This window comes from Amborella trichopoda, chromosome 13, assembly GCF_054954075.1.
Source record: "Amborella trichopoda isolate Santa Cruz 75 chromosome 13, AtrichopodaSantaCruz75HAP2 v2.0, whole genome shotgun sequence".
NCBI lineage: Eukaryota > Viridiplantae > Streptophyta > Magnoliopsida > Amborellales > Amborellaceae > Amborella > Amborella trichopoda.
Window position 1 is genome coordinate 37,844,559 of NC_142348.1, and position 23,522 is coordinate 37,868,080.

Here is a 23,522-nt window from a genome sequence, read left to right on the forward strand (position 1 = left end):
ACAAGCCCCAGAATCTCCTCCGTTGACGCACTCCCCCAAAATCCCATAAACCCTGATCACAATTCCTAGAAATTCCTTCATAATTCTTGAAAGCTTTTCTTCAAATTCTATATCATAAAACAGAGTAGTTGTTTCTTCTTGATTCAAGGCTTCATCTTTATTAAAACGAACCAAAAAACGGTTCTCTTCACCTGCAAGAAATTAGTGGAGAGGCTGGAGAATCGGGCTAGAGCTGCCATGTCATCACTGTGATGAGAGAAAGAGAGTTTTTAATATATTGTTGATATTGTAATAGAGTTCTTGATTGAAAAACAAAAATCGATTGTTTTTGCTTATACTTAATTTGTACCATGTCAAGAGAAAGTGGAGGGTCTCTAAAAGACTAGAAAAACCCTAGAGAGAGAGAACAACTACATTCTCCATTCAACACCACGATGCAGATTGCGAAAGTATATAATGTGACTATTTACCTTTAGTATATAATGAGACCATTTACGTTTAGTACAAGTAGTCACAATTAATCTTGACCACCTTTATATCGGATGGTTGTAAATAATTGTGACCACCTTATATAAAAGGTAAATAGTCTCATTGTATATAATCACATACATATTTTACATCACACAACAATATATATATATAATAGACGAAAATACCCTTGAAGGTAAATAATGAAAGAATGACCTAGACAATGTTATGAAAGACAATAAAAAGACAATCTCTTTCTTAACACCCCCTCAAGCTCAGCATGCACTTTGTGCATCTTGTTTGTGAACTCATGGTATCTTGGTCTTGTCGGTGCTTTAGTAAACATGTCTGCCAACTGCTGGGATGAAGGAACAAAGGTCATGGAAATAACCCATGATACAACATTTTCTCTAATAAAGTGATAATTAATTTCTATGTGTTTAGTGCGAGCATGAAACATAGGATTGGTGGCTAGTCGCATGGTATGTTGACTATCGCAAGCTAGAGTGGTCGGCTTAATTATAAAAACACCAAATTTCTTAAGGAGCATACGTAGCCAAGTAATTTTTGCTGCGACAATACTTATTGCCCTATATTCAGACTCTATACTGGATTTGGATACTAAGGCCCGTTTTTTTGCTACTCTAGTAAATTAGACTATTTCCCAAAAAGATACAGAATCTTGTAATGGACTTACAATTATTAGGGCATCCAACCCAATCAGCATCAGAGTATGCTTTGAGGTCAGGTGAACTAAAGGAAGTATAGCACCAGCCATCACGTATAAAACCCTTTAAATACCTCAAAATCCTTTTTGTGGCTTCCCAATGAGGTTGTTGAGGAAGCTGCATGAACTGGCATACTGTATTCACTACATAAACAATGTCAGGGCACGTAAATGTAAGATATTGAAGACTGCCAACAACACTTCTGTACGAGGGGTGATTAGGTAACAACTCCCCTTCTTCGATTATTAACTTCCTATTTATTTCAGTCGGGGTAAAAATAGGCTTGTATCCCAACATCCTTGGTTTAGAGAGTAAATCAAGAATATACTTGTGTTGGGTAAGAACAATGCCTCTTTTTCGGTCCGACAAATTTCAATTTAAAGGAAACCCACTTCTTCTTCCCTCAATCATGTACATCTATATCGTGGTGTTGAATGGAAAATGCATGTGTTCTCTTTCTCTCTCTAGGGTTTTCCTAGTCTTTCATGGAATTAGAGGTTCAACCTCGTCTTTTCCTTCACAGAGGCATAACCTGTAAGTGTTTCATCTTATAATCTTGTTATTCTCACTTTCCTTCTTGGGTATTATTGATTTGCAAGAAAACTCCTTTTTTCATAAAAAAAACCAATCCTCCTTCTTTGTCTTGGTTCTTCTACTTGTGTTATCTGATCTGAGAAAATCATTTTTCTTTTCTTATTCTTCTTTTTCTATAGTTCTGATCATGTGAATACCCATTTGAGATTCTGCTTTACTCTGCAGTTTTGGTCCGACAAAACCCATCTTTTACTTCCTCCTAACCAAATTTCAATTTAAAGGAAACCTGCTTCTTCTTCCCTCAATCACGTTAACCTTCGCCTTTCTCTCCCTCTTAAAAGGTGATACTTGTCTTCTTGTTGAAAAGTTGTTTTTATCCTCTCATCTTGGAGTTACCCTTTCTTTATCTCTTCTTTACCTCTTGTTGTAAAAGGTTATCCCTTATCACCCAAATTCTACCTCTTGTTGTTTTATTCTCTCTCAAAAGTGAAAGTTCGGCAAACTTAGTGCTGAATTAGTCTCTGTATTTACCAAATCAAAAGTAAATCAAAAGTTTAGCAATTAGTGTGCCGAACTAGTCTTTGAAAGGCAAAATCAAAGTTTGGTAACCCTTGTGCCGAACTAGTATTTGTAAAGCCAAACCAAAGTTCGGTACTCAACCTACCGAAGTAAGTTTCCTCCCCCCTCTTCCCCTCCAAAAAAAAAAAACTTTGGTAACAATGGTACGGAAATAATCACTATTATTTCTCAGCATTGTTCCCCTTCCAGTGAGTACTTTATCTTCAAAACTTCAAGTGAAGTAGTCTTTTTTTTTTCTTCTAACTATGGCCTCTCTAAGCTTCCCATCTTTCATCTCCATTAAACTTAGTAGAGACAACTACCTCAAATGGAAGGCCCAAGTTTTGAATTGTATTGAAGGCCTGAATCTTGAAAGTCATCTTGATGGATCTAATCGGCCACAAAATGAATTTATCTTTGAGGAACCAAAAGAAAATAAAGGCAACAATCAAGAATCATCAATAAAACCCAAATTTCTTGAATAACGAATGAATGATAAAACACTATTGAGTTGGTTGCTTTCTATACTTTCCGAGGACTTGCTCACTGAAGTGATGCAGCTAAAGACAACTCAGGATGTGTGGGAGACGTATTACAACATAAATCAAAGGGAAACATTTGCTAATATTCTTCAACTCAAATCAAAATTGATCAATTTACAAAAGGGCTCTCAATCAGTGAATGAATATCTGAATAAGTTCAAAAATATATGTGACTACCTTGCAGCAATTGGTAGTTCAATAGGTAATCAAGATATGGTTATCTATACCCTCACTGGTAACCAAACCACCATTTTCGTCCTTCTCAGAGCTTCGCTCCTCTCTTCTCACATACGAGGCTCAATTTGTATCTTCATTAGTCATTGGAAGTAATCTTCAAGCATTGGTGAACACATCATCAAGGCACACGGGTGGATATGGTCGAGGACGTGGTCGCTATGGTGGTAGACGAGGTAGATGTTGCAACCCAAATTAGCAAGGCCTTATTGGAGCCAACCCATCTTACCATCAACTTCCTTAGCCAATAATGTGTATAACACCACGTGTGACTTACTAATATTATGGGCAACATGTGCTAAACACTGTTGGGATATCAAAAATGCCTCATCTTCACACGATCTGCTAGTGCATGATTTTAGCAACCTATTAGTCACTACTCCAACTGATTGTTCTTGAGTGATGGACTTTGGTGCAACTACTTATATGACGGATGACAACTCTCAAATCAGAGGCATGATTCCTTATCACAGTCCTTGTATGGATTCACTGGAGATGATATTGCTTTACCCATAACTCATATTGGAACTGTGACTATTTTCACTACACTTGGTTCCTTAAATATTCCTAATGTTTTACTTGTTCTCAAATTAAAGATATGACTCATATTTGTATATCAATTTGTTAAAGATTTGAAGTGTTATTTTGACTTTACTCCTCATGATTGTGTTGTGAAGGATATACAAAATGAGAAGGTGATTGCTGAGGGGGTGCTGCTAGAATGCTTGTATGTGCTGCATAATGATCAATTCTATGGTCTTGCTACGACTATCTCCAAAGCCAGAGGAGTAGCTTCTATTTTGGGGCATGAGCGCCTAGGTCATCCTAGATTCTTTACTGTCAGTCATCTTAGAAGACAGTTAGCTCTACCCAATTTTGTTGATGACTTATCTCTCCTGGTTCACTGCATTCATCTTGTCAATTAGGAAAACACTTTGAGTCTACGCTTGACTCATTTAATATAAAGTCTAATGCTCTGATATCATGAAAGACTAGGAAAACCCTAGAGAGAGAAAGAGAACACCTGCATTCTCCAATCAACACCACGATACATATTTTACATTATACAACAGTATATATAAATATTCAATGAATGAAAATACACTTGAAGGTAAATAATGAAACAATGACCTAAACAATGTTATAAAATACAATAAAAGACAATATCTTTCTCAACAGTTCCAATGGAGAAAAGAGAGAATGGGAAAACAGGTAAAAGAGTTTCAACATAAATTCCATTGTGGTGGTATTTTAGTCAACGGGTGCAGAGATTTTGCTATTATTAAAAAGGTGCAATTTGTATAAAGCCTAGGCTCTAAACAATCAAATTAGAGCCTACCTTCAAATTGGATCGAGAAATGTGGTTTCAATATTGGAAATTTTTGTGATAACTAATATATTTTCATCTTTATCTATGTTCATTCCTAACAACAATAAGTGTATTCTTATATTCTCTCTCTCTCTCTCTCTCTCTAGGATATCTGACATCTCTCTACGTCCTCCCTCTTGTGTTTTTTCGTTTTGTTTTTTAAGAAAAACATATGGCCGTACTATATTTAAATGCGGTAATTATATGGATTTTTAAAATTTATTAAAATTTACGAAGAGTTCCACTGGTCAGATGTTTCAAACATTAAAACATTATTTTTTTTCACCCTTTTTATTTTTTTCAAAATTTGGTCTTGGATACGATCTTCAAAACATTACATGGCTTTTTTATTTTATTTGCTTTTTTTTTTTTGCAACGTAGGGACCTGTACGAGGTTCTAGACCTCCAATGGCTTGGCTAGTGGAAGCATTGTGGAAGCCAAAGTGGTATGAGCATTGTTACCTCATATTGGTCCCTAGTGAAATTTGCTGGTTTAGGTACCAATCTAAGATTTGGAACTTTGGACTACTTGGCTTGCACATTGTTCATGCAAGCCAAGTGGTTTAAGGTCTGCAACCTCGAACCGAACATTGGAATGAAATTCACGGTCCAGGGACTGGTTTGATGTTCCAGACCTCTGACAACTTGGTGTGCATAATATTCCTAAAAGCCAAGTGGTATGAGGATCCAGAACTTAGATCGGTCCTTACACCAAAATTTTTTAAAAATAAAATAAAAAGCAATTTTTGATGTTTTGAGCATCGAGTAGAAGGGGCAAAATTGGATAAACAAAAGGAAAATTTGAAAAATTTTGGACCTATGTTTGATTCCCTATTTCATTTATGGTATAGATATAATTTTTTTTTTAAAAAAATGTTGACACCTCATCTCTCTCTCTCACTCGCTCTCTCTCTATCTCTCTCTCATCTCTGTCCCTTCAACTTGCAAATCCCTGCATGCATGTGATATTTTGTGTTGGGAGCATAGTTATCAAGAACAAGATTTGTTGTTGACTTGATCGGTCAAACAATTGACTAGTGCTTTCGGCGCTCTGGTTAATAGAAAAAAAATAAATAAATTTGGTAAAAGTTTATAAAAAGTCAATATTTGACTAGGTTAGATAATTTGGCGATCAAGTTTTGACAAGATCGGTCATCTGAACAAAGTAGAGCAGCTTTTTTTTAATGAATTAAATATTTTAGAATTATTATTCATATTTGCTTACATTTTAAAAATTGAATAGAATCAGTTTGATCCGATCAATTTTGATTGGATCATAGCCCTCAACATTTAAGTGACTTAACCGTTTCGATCCTAATTGGTTGGGAAAGAGAGCATGGAAGAAAGGAGGGGTGGCAAGGGCTGGGTTGGGTCGGGTTTGGTTGGACTCGGACTCGAATTCACTTGACCTTGACCCAGACCCAGACCCCGATCGGATCAATCTCATATTTAATTATATTTAATTATATTTAAATATATTTCATATATTAGGACCTGAAAAATATTAGTAGACCCTGACCTGAACCCAATCAGGCTCAAATAGTATTCAAATCCAATATGTATACCCAGATCCGACCTGTTGGGTCCAATTTTGAACCCATACCCGGACCTGGATTGGGTCTACCTTAGGTCCCAAGTCGGGTGAGGGTCCATTGCCACACCCTAGATGAAAGTAACCCATGTGTGGGTGGCTTCATCACGAAGTTCCTTGGAACTCAAGGGATCAATTCCGTTTTATTTAGGATACGGTTTTAGAGCTTCTTCTGGCCAACCTACTCAAATTTAGTTCCAGGGGACTTATCATTATGTATTTTAAGGAAAAAGTTTATATAAAGTGTCAACCTTATGTAAGAGTAAGGTGTATCTAAAAAGCCTATTGGAAAAATTTGTTCTTATGATAGGAAACTCTTAAATTGATCATCTCGACCTCGAGATTCATGGACATGAAAAAAAATGGGTTTTTTAATCCTAAAAATAGCTCTTCTTCTAACACATTACATTACGTGCACTGTCTATTTTCAAAATTATTAAGTATTTATAGATTTGCTTGATCGTCACTATTTCTAAAACTTTAAATTTCATAATTGGGGGCAACAATAGATTTTCATGTTATCACAAGGTTACGCGGGACCGAAATTGTGTTTTTGGCATAGTTTTGAGGTGTACCTTATTTCAATAATATAAAATTGGAACTTTATACAAACCTCACCCGTATTTTAAATACACAATATTATAGTGTAAATAGTTTCTTTTACCCTTTCTTTTAAAAAATCTCATTTTACCGCCGGTAATTTATCTCTTTATGCAAAATCCCATTTTACTATTTTTTTTACAAGCCCCAAATCACACGCTCCAGCAAGGCCTTCACTTTCTCTCTCTCTACCCTGTAAAAAAATCTCCATTACTGTAATATGAGAAAAGAAAATCAAACTAAAAAAACCCCATTATCCAAGACCCAAAAGCTCTTTCCATTAAGGGCTGACAAACCAAAAGAATGTAAAACAAATGTAGCATCTCTTTAAAATTAGCGACGAAATTCACAGAGAATAGCGAATTATCTGTAAACGTCCAATCCTTTTTAAGGAACTCGTGTTTGGTTTGAAATTTTTTTGAGAGAGATAGATAGTTCCTCGAAAGAATTCTTGCTTGAAAAATTTAAAAGAGAGTGGTTCCTCTAAAAACCCTTGCTTGGAAGTTAAGAAAGAGAGAGAGTGGAGGGGCAAGTGCAGATTAGTGGCCTGTTAGATTTATATTTTTGTGTAATCGACGGTTTATAAGTTAAATACACACGACACCGTGTATTTATAAATGACAGGATCATTCCCCTTAATTCCCTCAATAAAATTTATGATAGAAATCAATTTTGGAGATATTAGTTGATAATCTCAACCACTAAAAAAATAGCAGACATAAACCTTAGGAATTGTCTATTTTAAGCCCTCTCTTTCGGATATTTTAATTTTGATTTTTGACAAATCATGGCATCCGTGCGTCTCTCTTCGATATGCAGATTTCATGGAACGAAACTCCAATGCATCAAACCCTACAAGCATTCACCACCAACGTTGAGGTTGGATTCACTGCATTCCCAAAACTAAATTCAAATGACTAAATTCTTTCCAATTCTTTCCATTTATATAGGAGAAAATTACAAAAACCCCCCAAAGGAATCTTGTTATACAACTTTTCCCAATTAATATTTTCTTTTACAATTTTTACACTAAAATTAGCTTTCTTAATGAATACCCCTAAGTAAAAAACAAGATAAAATGAAGACCAAAATACCCTCTGAAAAGCATGCAGTCTGGCATAAAATAGGGGTAGTCCGACACTTTGGGTATGCGGTTCGACACAAAATAAGGCGGTTTGGCACTTTGGGTTTCGAAAAGCATGCGGTTTGACACAAAATAGAGGCGGTCCGAATCTTTGGACATACGGTCCGAAACAAAATAGGGGTGGTCCACTCCTATGGGCATTTTCTTCAAAAAAAATATTTTTTACTTGGGGGTATTTTGACGCGGAAGTTCATTTTGGATTAAAAGTTAGAGAAACAAACACTTGCCTAAAAATACATTAGGAGGCGGGGGGGGGGGGAGTTTGTAATTTTCCGTTTTGTTTATGGAATACCTTAGCTGTGCCTTGCCTAGGCGCGGCAACCAAAGAACCGAAGGAGCCGGGCACATGCCCTCAAACCTCTCTCTCTCTATACAATTAAGGTCCCCTGGTCTGGTTTCTTTGAACACAAAACGGCTCTCTCTCTCCCCTCTCTCTCTCGCTCTCTCTCTCTCTCTCTCTCTCCATCGGAAAACTGAGAGAAGCTTAAGCTTTCAAAGAATCAAAGGTTTCTTCAACATGGGTTCTTATCTTTTACACTGATTCCTATTTTACTGTTGTGAAATCTCTCTCTCATTGGAAGTGATACTTGTCTGAGAATTACCACTTTCTGTAAAGTGGGTTATTCTTTTCTTCCCTCAATTCCTCTTTTACTGTCTCTCTACTCTGTCAATTGAGAGAAAGTGTGGAAGAATGGGTTCATGGTGTAACACAAGCACCACATTGATACTTTCAGTCCCTCTGTTACTTCTCTCTGCCCTCTTTGCAGACCGCTTCTATGCTGTCATCCCCTATAACGACCCTTCTCCTCCTCCAACTAATAATACCACCGCCCCTCACTCTCTCCACCATCCCAATCACACCAAAACCTTCCTCTCTCTAGACCATCCCATGGCTTCTAACCTCTCAGAATCCGGAGGCTCTCCTCTCTCTGTAGAGCCTGGCGTTGCCATCTCGTCCCCCCTCACTTCTAATCTCTCGGAATCGGAACCACCGCCCATCAAAACCCATGAAGGAGTTCTCTTTCCTCCTCCCACTGTGAGAAGCCATCGAAAACCTTTGTTTTTCTTTCATTTTAGAAAGAGAAAGAAAATGAGGTTGGTTTTCAAAATTTGATTTGTGTAATTGAATTTTGTAACAGAAGAGAGAGAAACAGGATGGTTTCCAGAGGGTGCAAGCGCAATTGGCGAGTGCTCGGGCTTCCATTAAAAGAGATGCTAAATTCTGCAACAACTCTTGCTATGGTGATGATTCTTTTGTCCCAAAGGGCGTGGTTTATCGCAATCCTGGTGCTTTCTACCGGTAAGTTTTCAAACTCAATTTCACACTTAACCAGTACTTTTACAGGTCAAAAGAAGCAGTAGCATAATTTCTTTTTTTTTCTTTTTTTGAGGTGAAAATATGAATCATGATAGAGGAAATTCAACAAAAACAAGGAAAACAACCAAAGTTTTTATCGGGTCTTTGGGTTCTTATTCTTGTAAGATTCATAATCAAAAAAAAACGAAAGAAATTGAAAATAGGACTAAAAGAGTGATTTTCAAAAATTTAAAGTATGAATTATTGGCCTGAAAATTCAGAATAGGAAAAGAAGTGGAAGCGTTTGAGCTTCTACATATTAGTTCCCATTTTCATGAGATTCCAACATAAAAAGAAGAAAACAAAGGAAAACCAATGTTTACATTTTTAATTGGGTGATTTACGTGGGAATCTTAAAAATTTAAATAAAATATGAAATGCTCAGAGATTCCAAAAAAAGATTAGTCAATCTGCCTTTTATTTTTTTTTAACAGTCAACCCGAATTTTATTTTATTTTTTTCATTAGTAGGGCCGTCCTTAAAGCTTGGGACGCTACAAAAAAAACTAAAAAAATTAAAGCTTGGAGCGCTACTAAAAAAACTAAAATATGACAGACCTTCTTTGTAATTTCTACTTTTTATATTTTACTTAAAATTTTAGTGCCCCTCGGTAAATCACTCTTAATTTTGAATTATGAATTGATGGCATGCAAACATGGGCAACGATTGAAAAAAAGGAAGAGTTTTTATGTTTGCATTCCTATTTATATATTTTTTTTACAGCGAACCACGGTTTTATAATTTGCCCGACTCAATTCGGCACCTTGCCTAGCCAATCTCCTATTTGTAAATCCGATTATATAAAAAAATAGAAATTTATATCGGCACCTTGCCTAGCCAAGCTCCTATTTGTAAACCTGATTATATAAAAAATAAAATAAAATTATAGACTTTACTAAATTAATGTATAAATATATGCATATAATTTTGATGATTTTTACTGTGATTTGTAAGTTTTTCGTGTCATACACATTTTATTTTATTATTTTATTTATTTTTAACAATAAATAAGTTTTTCTAAATTTTATTATTTATCTTTTTTTATCTTTTGATAAAATAGCTGTGTTGTTATTATTATTTTTTGGGCCAGTACACTTCTCAAGTGAGTCGACTTTGACTGGCCTGAGTTACTTGGCTAGGGCAGGACTTGAATCCTGAGGAATTGTTGAACCTTGTAATCAACATAAACTAAATTTTTAAAAAAGGAAAAACTAATCTTCAATATTAGGAATGTACACCAATACTTTATAGAACAGGAACAAGATGAAAAAACTGGAGGAGTTTTCTTTTTTTTTAGGTCGATTAATTGGGAATATAGGCCCCTACTCATTTTGAAAATAATCAGATATTTTTGATATTTTAGTGAGTTGGAGGCCGTGACTTTGAACTGGGGCACGATGATGCTACTACACTACGTCCCCAGCCTCATTCTAAACAAAAAATAAAAATAAAATAAAATAAAAATAAATGGAGGAGTTAAAAAAGCTGTGACTTACATTTTATTTTTAAAAACAATGTAAAAAGTTGCATTCCTCATTTTATTTAAGAAATGCGGAAGTGCCCCTGGTTATATGCATTAGGGTTCCATAATTAATTTGGATTCAATGAATCATTCCTTCACAAGGGAAAAATATTAGTTATTTACCCAAAAAGAAAGGGGAAAAATATTAATTACATGGGTGGTTATGTTTACTGAAAATGGTTAGGCCACATAAGCTGTTCTCGAAGTTTCTTTCTCTATCGAAATTGCGGCCGAAATTTTGTCTCATGTCAAATTGCCTGAAAATCCGTACGGAATGTGGTACAAAAGGGGAAGACATTGAAACCTATATTATCTATGGGAGATTATTGTTAATATATTCAAATTTTTGAAAGATTAAAAAAAAAACTTGTAACCTTTCAAAACCTTGACCACATTCTTTTAAACCATTTTTACATTTGTTTTACGATGAAACTACTTTTTACGATAGTTATTATACTGTAATAAAAAATTACGGTATTAAAAATATCGTAATAAACTGATAACAATATTATTAATATCGTAATATTTTAACTATATATTACGGTAATATTAATGCCGTAATACTTATAAAATTCTTTATGATACTACTTGTACCGTAATATTTATTTTTAAAATAAAAAACAATTATGACATTAATTGTACCGAAATCTTTTTAAACAATCTAAACGGCATATGCAGAACCGTAAATGTTGTCAACCCTAAGAAAATGTTATCGGACTTTGAGAGATGCCATTAATTGATCGAAGGCAAATCAGACCTGTATATTTGACCTTCCCCAAAAAGCCTCAGAATAAAACCATCTCCTTGAGAGCGAGAGAGAGAGAAAGAGAGAATGGCATAAATTCAGGTTTATATGAAAAAGGGGAGAGAGGGAAGGGCTAATAGTACCGTATTACATAGTTAGAACATATGTAGTGATAGTACCGTAATACAAGTAGTACAGTAAATAATTTTATTTACGTATGTAGTAAATAGTACCGTAATACATAGTTAGAACATAACGGTACTAATGGTACCGTGATCAGTTCATTGCGGTATTTTCAGTACTGTAATTCTTATTACGATATGAAGACTACCGTAAAGGGTAGTTTCATCCGAAAAAATACAAAAATGATCCAAAAGGGTGTGGCCGAGGTTTTGAAAAGTTTGGACTTTTTTTTCTAATTTTTCAAAAATTTGAGTAGATTAGCAATAATTTCCTTATTATCAAGGGAAAAGTTTATATAAGGTTGCAACCTTAAATGTAGAATTATGGATGCACCTAAAAAATCTACTGGAAAAAGTTGTTTTAATATTGAAAAACCCTCTAATTAATCATCTTGATATTGAGATGAATGACTATGAAAAAAAAAGGATTTTGAGTTTCAGAAATGATGCATCTTATAACACATTATCTAGACTGTGTATTTTCAAGATTTTCATATTTTTATAGATCTACTTGATTTTAATCATTTTTTACTTAAAATTTTATAATTAGATATGAAAATAGATTTTGAGATAATCTTGAGAATATTTTAAATCAAAATTATATGTTATGATAAAATTTGAAGGTGCGCGGATTGTTTAAGGTTGCAACCTTATGGAAACCACACCCCATCATCATTATCATTTGGAAAAGGTTTAAATAAGGTTGCAAACTTAAAATGTAGAATTACAGATGCACCTAAAAAATCCATCGGACAATGTTGTTTTAATGTTGAAAAATCCTTTAATTGATCATCTCGACATTGAGATGTATGAATATCGAAAAGAACGATTTTGAGTTCCAAAAATAGTGCATCGTGTAACACATTATCTAGATCCTCCATTTTTAAGATTTTCATATATTTATAGATCTACTTGATTTTAACTATTTTTAGAGTTTAAAATTTTATATCTAAATAAAAAATAGATTTTTAAATAATCTTACGAATTTTTCATACCAAAATTACAAATTATGATAAAATTTGGAGAAACGTCTTAATTGGATTGTTTAAGGTTGCAAACGTATAGAAACCACACCCCTATCATTTTTCCAACTAGTTGGGATGGTCACTATAACTACACCCTTATGCAATTGTACTCTATCAAGAGCTATATCCTCTTAGACTAAAACTCATATAATTCATCATTTTTTGTGTTTGAAAACTAACAATTAGGAATGATTGAGAGAAATGCCATTTTGATGTTTTGGATATTTTATTTTATCCATAACCATTTTTGAGGACAATATTGTTTTAGAAAATTTTTGTAAAACATTCAAAAAAATACCTAGGAGTTAATATTATATTGTATATATTTCTCAGTAGAAACTATTGATGACCATATATTTCTCAGAAAAAAATATTGATGACCATATATATGGCAAAAGCGGGCATCCAAATGACCGGTGCAAAAAAATTCTTCAGTTTTTTTTAACTTCGAATAGTTTTTTTTAGAACTAAAAAAAACTTACGATTTTTATTTTCCCATATCCACATTCAAGAACCATATCTTAAATCTTGAATCTCTACAAATATTCAAAAATCAAAAGTATGTTTAAGCTAGAGGTGGCATATATACATAAGAGTAAGCGATTCATAAAAAAGTGCGGTTTGTGTAGAGACGAGGCACTAAACAACAGCTCGCCTTAAACGTGGTTTCAGTATTGGACATCTTTATGATAGCCTTAAATTATGCGTTTATCTTTAATTATAAAATTTATAGCTTAAAAAACAATGTAGATTGAGCAGATCTATGAAAACTTAAAAATCTTCAAAATTGATAGTCCAAAAATGTATTACAAGATGCACTATTTTCAAAACTTAAAATCCATTTTTTTTCTCATGTCCATGCATCTTGATGTCAAGATGATCAATTTAAGGATATTTAGGCATCGTTACAAGATGCACTATTTCTAAAACTTGAAATCCATTTTTTTTCTCATGTTCATGCATCTTGATGTCAAGATGATCAATTTGAGGATATTTGGGCAACAAAATAACCTCTTCTAGTAAAATTTTTGGTGTGGGCTCTAATTTGATTGTTTAGAGCTTCAGTTATATATATATATATATATATATATATATATATATATATATATATATATATATATATATATATATATATATATGAAAAATTCTTCTCAACGCCTGTAGGCGAAAATGAATAGTGATTTTGCCTACCCTCATTACCGTCCAAATTGCATCGTCCGATCACGATTGTTTGGTAGCGTTTTATTTTTCATTGGTTTTCTACAAATCGGAATGACCTGAATTTGGAGGGTATGTATATCTTACTGAGGCGCATCTAATAAAAATATATAAAAAAAATTATCCACAAAAATTAAATTGACCAAAATACCCCTGTAACTTTTCGTGGGTATTTTGGTCAATTTTTTTCATATAAAATATTTTTTTTATAATTTTCAAAGATTCTCCTATTTTTGCCTATAGGCGCTAGAAAGACTTATATATATATATATATATATATATATATATATATATATATATATATATATATATATGGAAAACACTACGCAATGCCTATACGCGAGTAAGCGAAAAATAAACAGTGGTTTCGCCTACCCCCATCATCGTCAAAAGTTCATCGCGCGTTCACCATTTTCTAGCAGTGTTTCATTTTTCATTTTTTTTTTAACAAATCTGAATGATTTAAAATTTGGAGAGTATGTACATATTACTGAGGAGCATCTAATAAAAATATAAAAACAAAATTATTCGTTAAAAATAAATTGACCAAAATACCCCGAAAATTTTTCAGGGGTATTTGGTTCAATATTTTTCATGTAAAATATTTTTTTTATATAATTTTCAAAGATTTCCCTATTTTTGATGAATACACGCTCTAAATTTCAGGTCATTCCGATTTGTAGAAAAAAAATGAAAAATAAAATACTATCGGACAATCGTGAACGCGCAATGAACTTTGGATGGTTATGGGGGTAGACGAAATCACTGTTCATTTTCGCCTATAGGCGTTGCGTAGTGTTTTCCTATAAATATATATGGGAAAATATGAGATTAGCCCACTAGCTCATATGAACATATGAGCCCAATTGATATATATATATATATGGAAAAGATGATATTAGCCCATTCGCTCATATGAACATATGAGCCCAATGGCCCAGATTGAATCTGGGCCGATTTGACGATCACGGATGTTCGATAGTGTTTGAATTTTATTTATTTTCTTATAGATCTAAATCATATGAATTTTAGGTGTATGTTCTTCTCATCAATTCGTACTTAATAAAAAAATAAAAAAAATTATTCGCAAGAAACAAAATACCCCCTGAAACTTTTTAGGGGTATTTTGGTCAATTTATTTTACGTAAAATATTTTTTTGATATTTTTTGAAGATGCACCTATGTTTGATAAATGCACGTCTAAAATTTCAAGTGATTTGGATTTGAAGAAAAAAAACTAAAATTCAAACACTACCGGACATCCGTGATCGTCAGATGGGCCTAGATTCAATCTGAGACGTTGGGCTCATATGTTCATTTGAGCTAGTGGGCTAATCCCATATTTTCCCATATATATATATATATATATATATTATTTTAAATGTTATAATTATATTTTAACTTTATAATATACAAGAAGTGATCCGGATCCAATCTGAAAAATTCTCAGCCTTATATATATATATAGAAAACACTACGCAACGCCTATAAGCGAAAATGAACAGTGATTTTGCCTACGTCCATCACCGTCCAAAGTTCATCGCGCGGTCACGATTGTCTGGTGGTGTTTCATTTTTCATAGTTTTTTTACAAATCGGAATGACTTTAAATTTAGAACGTGTATTCATAAAAAATAGGGAGAATCTTTGAAAAATATATAAAAAATATTTTACATGAAAAACATTGATAAAAAATACCCCTAAAAATTTTTTGGGATATTTTTGTCAATTTTTTTTCGAGGATATTTTTTTTTATATTTTTATTAGATGCGCCTCAGTAAGATGTACATATCTTCCAAATTTCAGGTCATTGCGATTTGTAGAAAAGCAATGAAAAATAAAACACTGCAGGACAATCCTGACCGCGCGATGAAATTTGATCAGTGATGAGGGTAGGATAAATTACTATTCATTTTTCCCTATAGGCATTGAGAAGACTTTATATATATATATATATATATATATATATATATATATATATATATATATATATATATATATATATATATAGGAAAATGCTAAGATTAGCCCATTAACTCATATGAAATTTTCATTGGACTCTATTTTTTAAAAAAGTTACTTTTGTGGGGAAATTTTGTAAATATTACTATAAGACAAAGGACACTTTTGTCATCACTATAAGAGGCAAAGTTGAAATTTTAACTAAAAGACAAAGGCACTCTATAAATAAAGTTCCAGGACGCTAACTTCCGAAATGCCATTGTACTTTTGTGAAAATTTTAAATTTTCTATTACTTAGTTGTAAAGTTACCTATTTAAATAATTTTTTAATAAAAAAGTAATGATTGTTTTGATAAATACATCCATCACAACTCTTTCAAACTTTAACTTGCGTATTTTGAGGGGTTGTTAACTCTAGACAAACCATATATATATATATATATATATATATATATATATATATATATATATATATATATATAATTTTAAAAAGGAAAAGTTTATATAGAGCCGAGGCATAGAGCCCCAAAAATCTCACTAGAAGAGGTTGTTTTATGCCCAAATATCCTCAAATTGATCATCTCAACATCAAGATGCATGGACATAAGAAAAAAATGGATGGTAAGTTTTGGAATAGTGTACTTTGTAACGTACTTTTGTACCATCAAATTTCAATATTTTCAAGTTTTCATAGATCTATCGATCTAAACTATTTTTGAAGCTTTAAACTTTATAAAAAGATGAAAATACATTTTAAGGCTATTACAAAGATTTGCTGTATTGAATCCACATTTCGCGGCATTATTTGAAGGTAGGCTCTAATTTGATTGTTTAGAGCCAAGCCTCAATACAAACCGTACTCATTTTAAAAAATCGGGTCGGATCCCAATCGGATTCACCTATACCCAGATTTAACCTGAATTATTATTCGGATCTAGATTTTGGATATGGATCCAAATTTTTGGATCCATACTGAGATCCGGATGGATCCAAATTTCGGGTTTTGGATTCGGATCGGGTAATTTCTCAACTTTATTTACAAATATATGTTAATGGGCATTCACCATGTGTTTGGGTTTTTAAAAACTTAAGGGGTACAATATTTTGTATCAAAGGTAATTGTTCTCATTGTATACAATCAAGAGAAAAGTGAAAAGCATTAAACGGTTTGTAATATTTTCATCCATGTTAGAAAAATCAGGTCATCTAACCGGTAACTGCCTGGTTATATCGGAACCAGCCTTTAGGATCGTTTTATGATCGACCGGTATTTAAAAAAAAAAAAAAATCCTAAAATAAATAATTTGATTTGTAATACATTTTTTAATATTCTTTACATTATTTTTCACATGTTTTTTCAATTTTTTAAAACGATAACCCTAGGCACTGTTAAAATCCATTTTTTTCATTAATTTTTAACTTCATTTGAATGTGTTTTGTTTTAATTATTCTTTATATGATTTTCATATTTTAGTACATTTTTTTTGTATCTTTTTTATTTTTTTCAACAATTTTTAGACTGCCCGGGAACTTGCTAGGTTAGAATAGTCGAATCGACCGGCTTACTGGTTAAGCTGGTTAAACCGCTTTTGGCCCCCATATCCGATTAACCGTTTCGATTCGATTTTGCGAACATTGACTTTCATGCTATCCTTTGATTTTGCCCCCGAGGTCGTAATAACGATTTCATCTGATGGCCACTCGTATACATCCAAATAAATACTTTCTATTGTTGAGCTCTCAAGAAGTTAGCAAAAGAGAAGTTAGTAAATTTACAAATATGAGTTGGCAGCGTCATATATTCACGTGAGTCCTCACTTAAATCTATTTAAAACATGAATTTTGGATCCAGGAATCAAGGCTATAGAAATCATGAATATTAAAAATAAATCCTAAATTTGAAATTTAAAAGTGGTATTTTTGAATTTCTCTAAACCCTTTATTTTAGAATTTGGTGAGGTCCTTTTTTTTTTTTTGACATCCATTTTAAACGGAGATGTTTCCTTTTTTATTTTCCATTATTAACTTTTCTTAAAAATTAAGTCAGCAATTTTGACTCCTTCGAAAAAATTCAAAAAGTTCCCACATCCACACCAATATGTTTACGAAGCCAAGCTGAGCCTTGTTAAAAGAAAATGGCACCGTTGAGTTTTTAAACACCAAATAAGTAAGAGAGTGGGTAAATAAAGCTAAACAGAACCATATTGTATCTCCTAATCGAGAATATAAATTTTTTACTATATTACCCTCAATGGTAAGGAAAGGTATGCCATAAGATTATTTATTTTTGGCACAAAAGTTACAATCACTATTGACCATTATATATGAAATCGGGTGGCATTGACTATGCGTAAAGTCCAAAATAAAATTTCATGAACTATGTGGTAAAATTTAAGTTATATTAGATTTTACATCCGATGGCAGTGCTAGAAGAAAATAGTATCGATATGACAATACTTGACATCGGTAAAAGGGCAAAACAAAAAAAAAAAAATCTAGCAACTCGTGTTGCCTGGATGGAGTTTCACCAAGTTTTAAGAAAATGCCAATTCGGATTGGAACTGGCCGATCCGGACTACGAACCGTCGGGACGAATCAGTTCTCGCTAGGGTATCAAGACCTAGCGCATTCCCCCCATGACACGTCCAGTTCTGGTTGGTTCTATCAAAGAACCAGCCGATTTTTGCCGGTTTTGTTACAAAACCGATCAGAATAGGCCCCACTTTTTTAATATAATTTTTTTATTTTTTTCAAAACAGTTTCGTAGTTGGGATTGCTGATGTGCCGAATCGGATCGAAAATCCTAATAGGCGATCCGGATCACCTATCCGTTTTTTAAAACTTCGGGCTTCACATTTTTGCATAAAACCAACTCAAATTATGCAGGTACTCCGAACTAATCTTCTCAAATTCTTCCTTATTATTATTATTTTTTGGAATATTTGCAATTCCACCCTATTCTCTTATCGCCAAGAATAAATTTGATGATAAGTTTCCATGAATAACAGAGAAGGGAAATGAAGATTTTACATCATCCTCTCTTTGACAGTCGAAATTTCTTCTCATTCACAAGGCCTCACTTGATTCTGGCCTAGTTAAACAGGAGCTATGTCGAGATGGAGAAGATACTAAAGATATGGATCTATAAGGAAGGTGAGCCACCTCTAGCCCACTATGGACCACTGAAGTACATATACTCCATGGAGGGCCAATTCATCCATGAGCTTGACAGTGGCAACCGGTTCATCACCTTGGATCCGGAGCATGCACACCTGCACTTCATACCTCTTAGCGTCACCATGATGGTTCAAAATCTCTATCCTCCTAATGGCTATGGCAACGGTCCGCTCCATCGGGTCGTCTCCGACTATGTCAAAGTCATCTCCCGCAAGTACCCGTTTTGGAACCGAACCATGGGCTCGGACCACTTCATCCTGTCTTGCCATGATTGGGTGTGTAAAGATGTCTAACCCTGAGTTCCTTTTATCCTTGTTTGGGATGCATAGTATAATATGGTAAGTAGAACATAAAAATGACAGTACTTAAGTAGTGAATTGTATTTAAATAATGGATGGTGATGGTTTGAGTGTGACCTGTCATTAGGATGGTGCCTTGTCATAATTGGTCCATTCTCTCTCAATCACCACCCATCATTTCAATGGACAACAAGATGTCATGTTTAAGATTCTCAAAACCAGTTGAGTGTGTCTCTACAGTTGAGATGGATGAGGCCATGGCTTTTCTGTGCTCCATGAGCACAAAAACATGGCTCTATTCTCCAAAAACCCACCATTTCATAGTTCGATTCCCCTAATTTTCTACTCTTTTGCCTGTCTTAGGCACCAGATGCTTCGATAGGCAACCGGGACCTGCAACACAATTCAATCAGGGTATTCTGCAATGCAAACACATCAGAAGGCTTCGACCCGCGCAGGGACGTGTCAATGCCTGAGATCCACCTAAAAGGTTGGGAAATCGATGGCCTGATCGGAGGCCCCTCCCCATCTCGTCGCTCTGTCCTCGCGTTCTTCGCTGGTGGCAAGCATGGCTACATTAGGTCCGTACTCCTAGAGCATTGGAAGGACAAGGACTCCGAAGTCCGAGTCCATGAGTACCTCCCTAAGGGCCAAAGCTACTCTAAGCTAATGAAACAGGCAAAATTTTGCCTGTGCCCCAGTGGTTGGGAAGTGGCAAGCCCAAGAATTATTGAAGCTATTTACACTGGTTGCGTTCCGGTAACGATTTCAACCAGTTACGTCCTACCATTCAGCGACGTGCTAGACTGGAGCAAGTTCTCGGTAAACATCCCAGTGTCAAGAATCCCAGAAATTAGAACCATCTTAGAGGGAATATCACAGAGGAGGTACTTGCAGTTGCAGAGGAGGGTGTTACGGGTGCAACGTCATTTCGTGTTGAATCGTCCGGCCAAAAGATTCGATGTGATACATATGATTTTGCACTCTATTTGGCTTAGGCGACTCAATCTCCGGCACCTACATTAGTTTTCTTAATGCATTGTAGGTGCAATATCTCTTGAATGTGTAACACTAGGGGCCCTGAGGTGGGTTCAACTGTAACCAGGGTCGTTCTTTCTATATTTGTAAATCGTATTAGGAACAATGTATTTTTCTTGGAATAAGTTAAAACTTGAGCAATTGTATTCTTTTTTATTGTTTTGATAAGCAATTGTTTCTTCAAAGGGGGGGGGGGGAGACTGTGTGACGTCTTTTGACATTGTTTTCCTGTGCAGATATGCGCAGCTGCATATGTTTTCAATGACTTTTTAAATAGCTTTGGACAACATGTATCATGTTGTAACCTTATAAAAATATCGTTCTTATACGCAGTTTATGTTAGTATGTAATACATCTTTTATAGAGGCTTAAAGCCCATAAATATAAAAATATAAATATTTTTAACATGGTATCAGAACAAATCTAATATACGGGCCTCAAGCTCCTTTGCCAATTGCCCCTTTACAAACCAGATCTAAAATTGCTATTCTATACTTATGCGATTCACCCCTCTATTACTTACCACTCGTCCAGATCTGTCTCAGCCAGATAAGTAAATCACCTTTGAAAACCCACTTATAAATGACCTATATCTATACTCCAAAAACCGTTAGATCTATAATACTCCGTTAGATCTAAAAGATTTACCTTTCTGTCATCTTAAAAACGGGCATATGAAAATGGCCTTTGAAAATCGCCACCTGCAAGCCTCTGTTATCCACAGATCTGTTGCCTTCGCCATTTGTGCCATATGTCTCAGCCATTCTGAAATTGTCCTTTTGAAACTCGCATATGAAAAACACCTCTAAAAAATCGCCAAAAAAAAAAGGAAAAAAGAAAAAAAGCCAAACCTGAAACGCACCGAAAACCACATTTACTTTTTACATTTTTTTACGATAATTATTTCGAGTGATTATTCATTTATTTTTCGCATTTCTTGGCATTAGCCTAAGTTGGAGCATCACATATTCCTACCACACAGTGGGCCTTCTTTTGTTGGGTTTTTCCTTTAATCACTTGAGACTTGTGAAAAATAGTGATATGACCTACTTCATAGTTCTCTTTGAAAAAGAAGAAAGGGAGAGGGGTGGCGTAGAAAAAAAAGGAGGAGGGTGGGTTGGTGGTCCTTTTGTGTTACCTGATGGCCTACTGTGTTTTGGTGGGGTGAGAGATACATTGAACTATCTTAGACTTTATTAGACATAGAACCACTCATTTTGGCTCACATTACTTGTTATAAAGACGAGTCACCTTTGTAGTCAATGCGAACTATTTTTTGTCTATTATTATTTAAAAAATAAATTGTGTATTATTTTTGAGATTATCTTCGCTATGTTAATTATTGTTTGTAAGATTGAGTTTGTTACTTGATCTTGTCTGATAGTTTACGAGTTGCTGAATGGGTATCGAATTTGCACCTAGTTTTGTTGGTTCATCCAAGTGTCATTCTATTTTCTCAGTTGCATCGACTAGCTTTTTGTCACTGACAAAGGCTCTTTTCTGTACGATTAAGTCTATTGTTCTGTAACTCAATCATGTCTGATTGTATGTGATCTACAAAATAGGTCTCGGATTTGCACCTAGTTTTGTTCGCTCTTCCAATTGTCATTTTGTTTTTTCAGTTGTCTCGATTGCTTTTTTGTCTCCAGCGAAGATCTGGTGTTTTTTGTCCAATTGCTCAAGCCTCTTCTAATATGACCATTTGTTCCTGTGGCTAGTTGATATGTTGCTACTCGAACCTATTTTGTTTGGGGTTTCTATTTCTAAGGATTTCTAATTTGCCCTTGCTCAAGCGTCCTCTGTTCCTACCTGGTTTTTGAGGCTTTCCTTATGTTGTCCAACTCCAGCTGCTATCTCTCAAAGCATCTTGAGTTTTAGGGAGAATGTGGAAATTGTATTGGATCTATGCGACCTCTTTTAACATGCACAACCTTGCAATTTTGATCTGTGCAAACTTGCACAGTTGTATGCGTTTTCAACGACTTTATAAATAGCTTGAACAACTTATATATAGGCTGCATATATCATTTTAATAAGGAAAAGGTTTATATAACGTGTCAACCTTACACTATAGAAATAAGGTGCGCCTATAAAACCCATCGAAGAATGTTGTTTCGTCACTAGAAAATTTTCCAATTGATCATCTTGATCTCGATATGTATGGAAATGAAAGAATAAATGAATTTTAAATCTTAAAAATAGTACATCTTGTAACATATTATCTAGACTTTTCATTTTTAAGATTTTTAAGTGTTCATAGATCTGCTAGATCTACACTATCTTTGGAGTTTTTAATTTCGTAATAGCGGTGAAAATTAGACTCTTTGGCCATGATGAGAGTCTTGGTGCTAAAAAACATCTTCTAACGAGATTTTGAGGTGCACCTTATCGTGATTGTTTAAAGTTGGCACCTTATACAAACCTCACCCTTTTAGTAAACCTATAAAAATAGGGCTCTTACGCACATAATACATCTTCTATGTGTTTAAGATCCCTGAATACATAAATACAAATATTTCTAAGATAGAGAGAGCAAGAGAGAGAGACTCCTTAAATGCCATTGACTGGGCGCTTGAGGACCCAATGGATGAGTAACGATTGGTAATCAATTGGGTGTTTCCATTAGACATGTTACAGGAGGCTAATAAAATAGCTGATATATTAGTAAAATAGCTGATATATTAGTAAGGAGGGGTGTTGAGCTCCAATCCCTTCAAGTATCGAATATTTTTATTCTTTGAATTTGATGTTATTGTCACTTAAGCAATAAAATTATATTACTCTTGTAGAGAGAGATTCTTAAAGAATGCTTTGGGACTTCTATGAATAATGTCTGCTACCTTCTAACGCTCTTAAAAGGGCAAATACGTCAACCACTTATGGTTGGATTGAAACAGTAACTCCTCTCCATTCATGTTGGGGATTAACTGATTAAGGCCGTTTTTTCCCCTAAATTTAGTAGGCTCTTCTCAATCCCTACAAAGGAGGTTATAATAGAAAAATTTGCCAAAAAATCTTAATAGTGGGTTTTTAGGAGAGAGTAAATAAGGTGAATGTGGGTCATCCATTTTAGGAAAGACAAACTTTTTTGATCGATGCTCTAGGAGATTGGTTTAACCATAGATTTCCTTATTAGCACTAGATGAGTAATTACAAAAGGAAAAGAAAAAAAAAATTTGATTTTGAATTTTAAAGGTCTAGTATTAGTACTCATGAAATGGATTGTCTAT

The 23,522-nt window shown here is 34.2% G+C and overlaps 1 protein-coding gene across 1 annotated transcript; it reads left to right on the plus strand.

Moving 5' to 3' along the window:
• Positions 1-8,107: 8,107 nt before the first annotated feature.
• On the plus strand, positions 8,108-20,441 carry LOC18446371 (putative glycosyltransferase At5g20260). Its single transcript, XM_006856490.4, has 4 exons — positions 8,108-8,804; positions 8,908-9,068; positions 18,882-19,230; positions 19,618-20,441. The coding sequence occupies exons 1-4, from the start codon at positions 8,460-8,462 to the stop codon at positions 20,278-20,280; spliced, it is 1,518 nt and encodes a 505-aa protein (XP_006856552.4). The 5' UTR covers positions 8,108-8,459; the 3' UTR covers positions 20,281-20,441.
• The last annotated feature ends 3,081 nt before the right edge of the window (positions 20,442-23,522 follow it).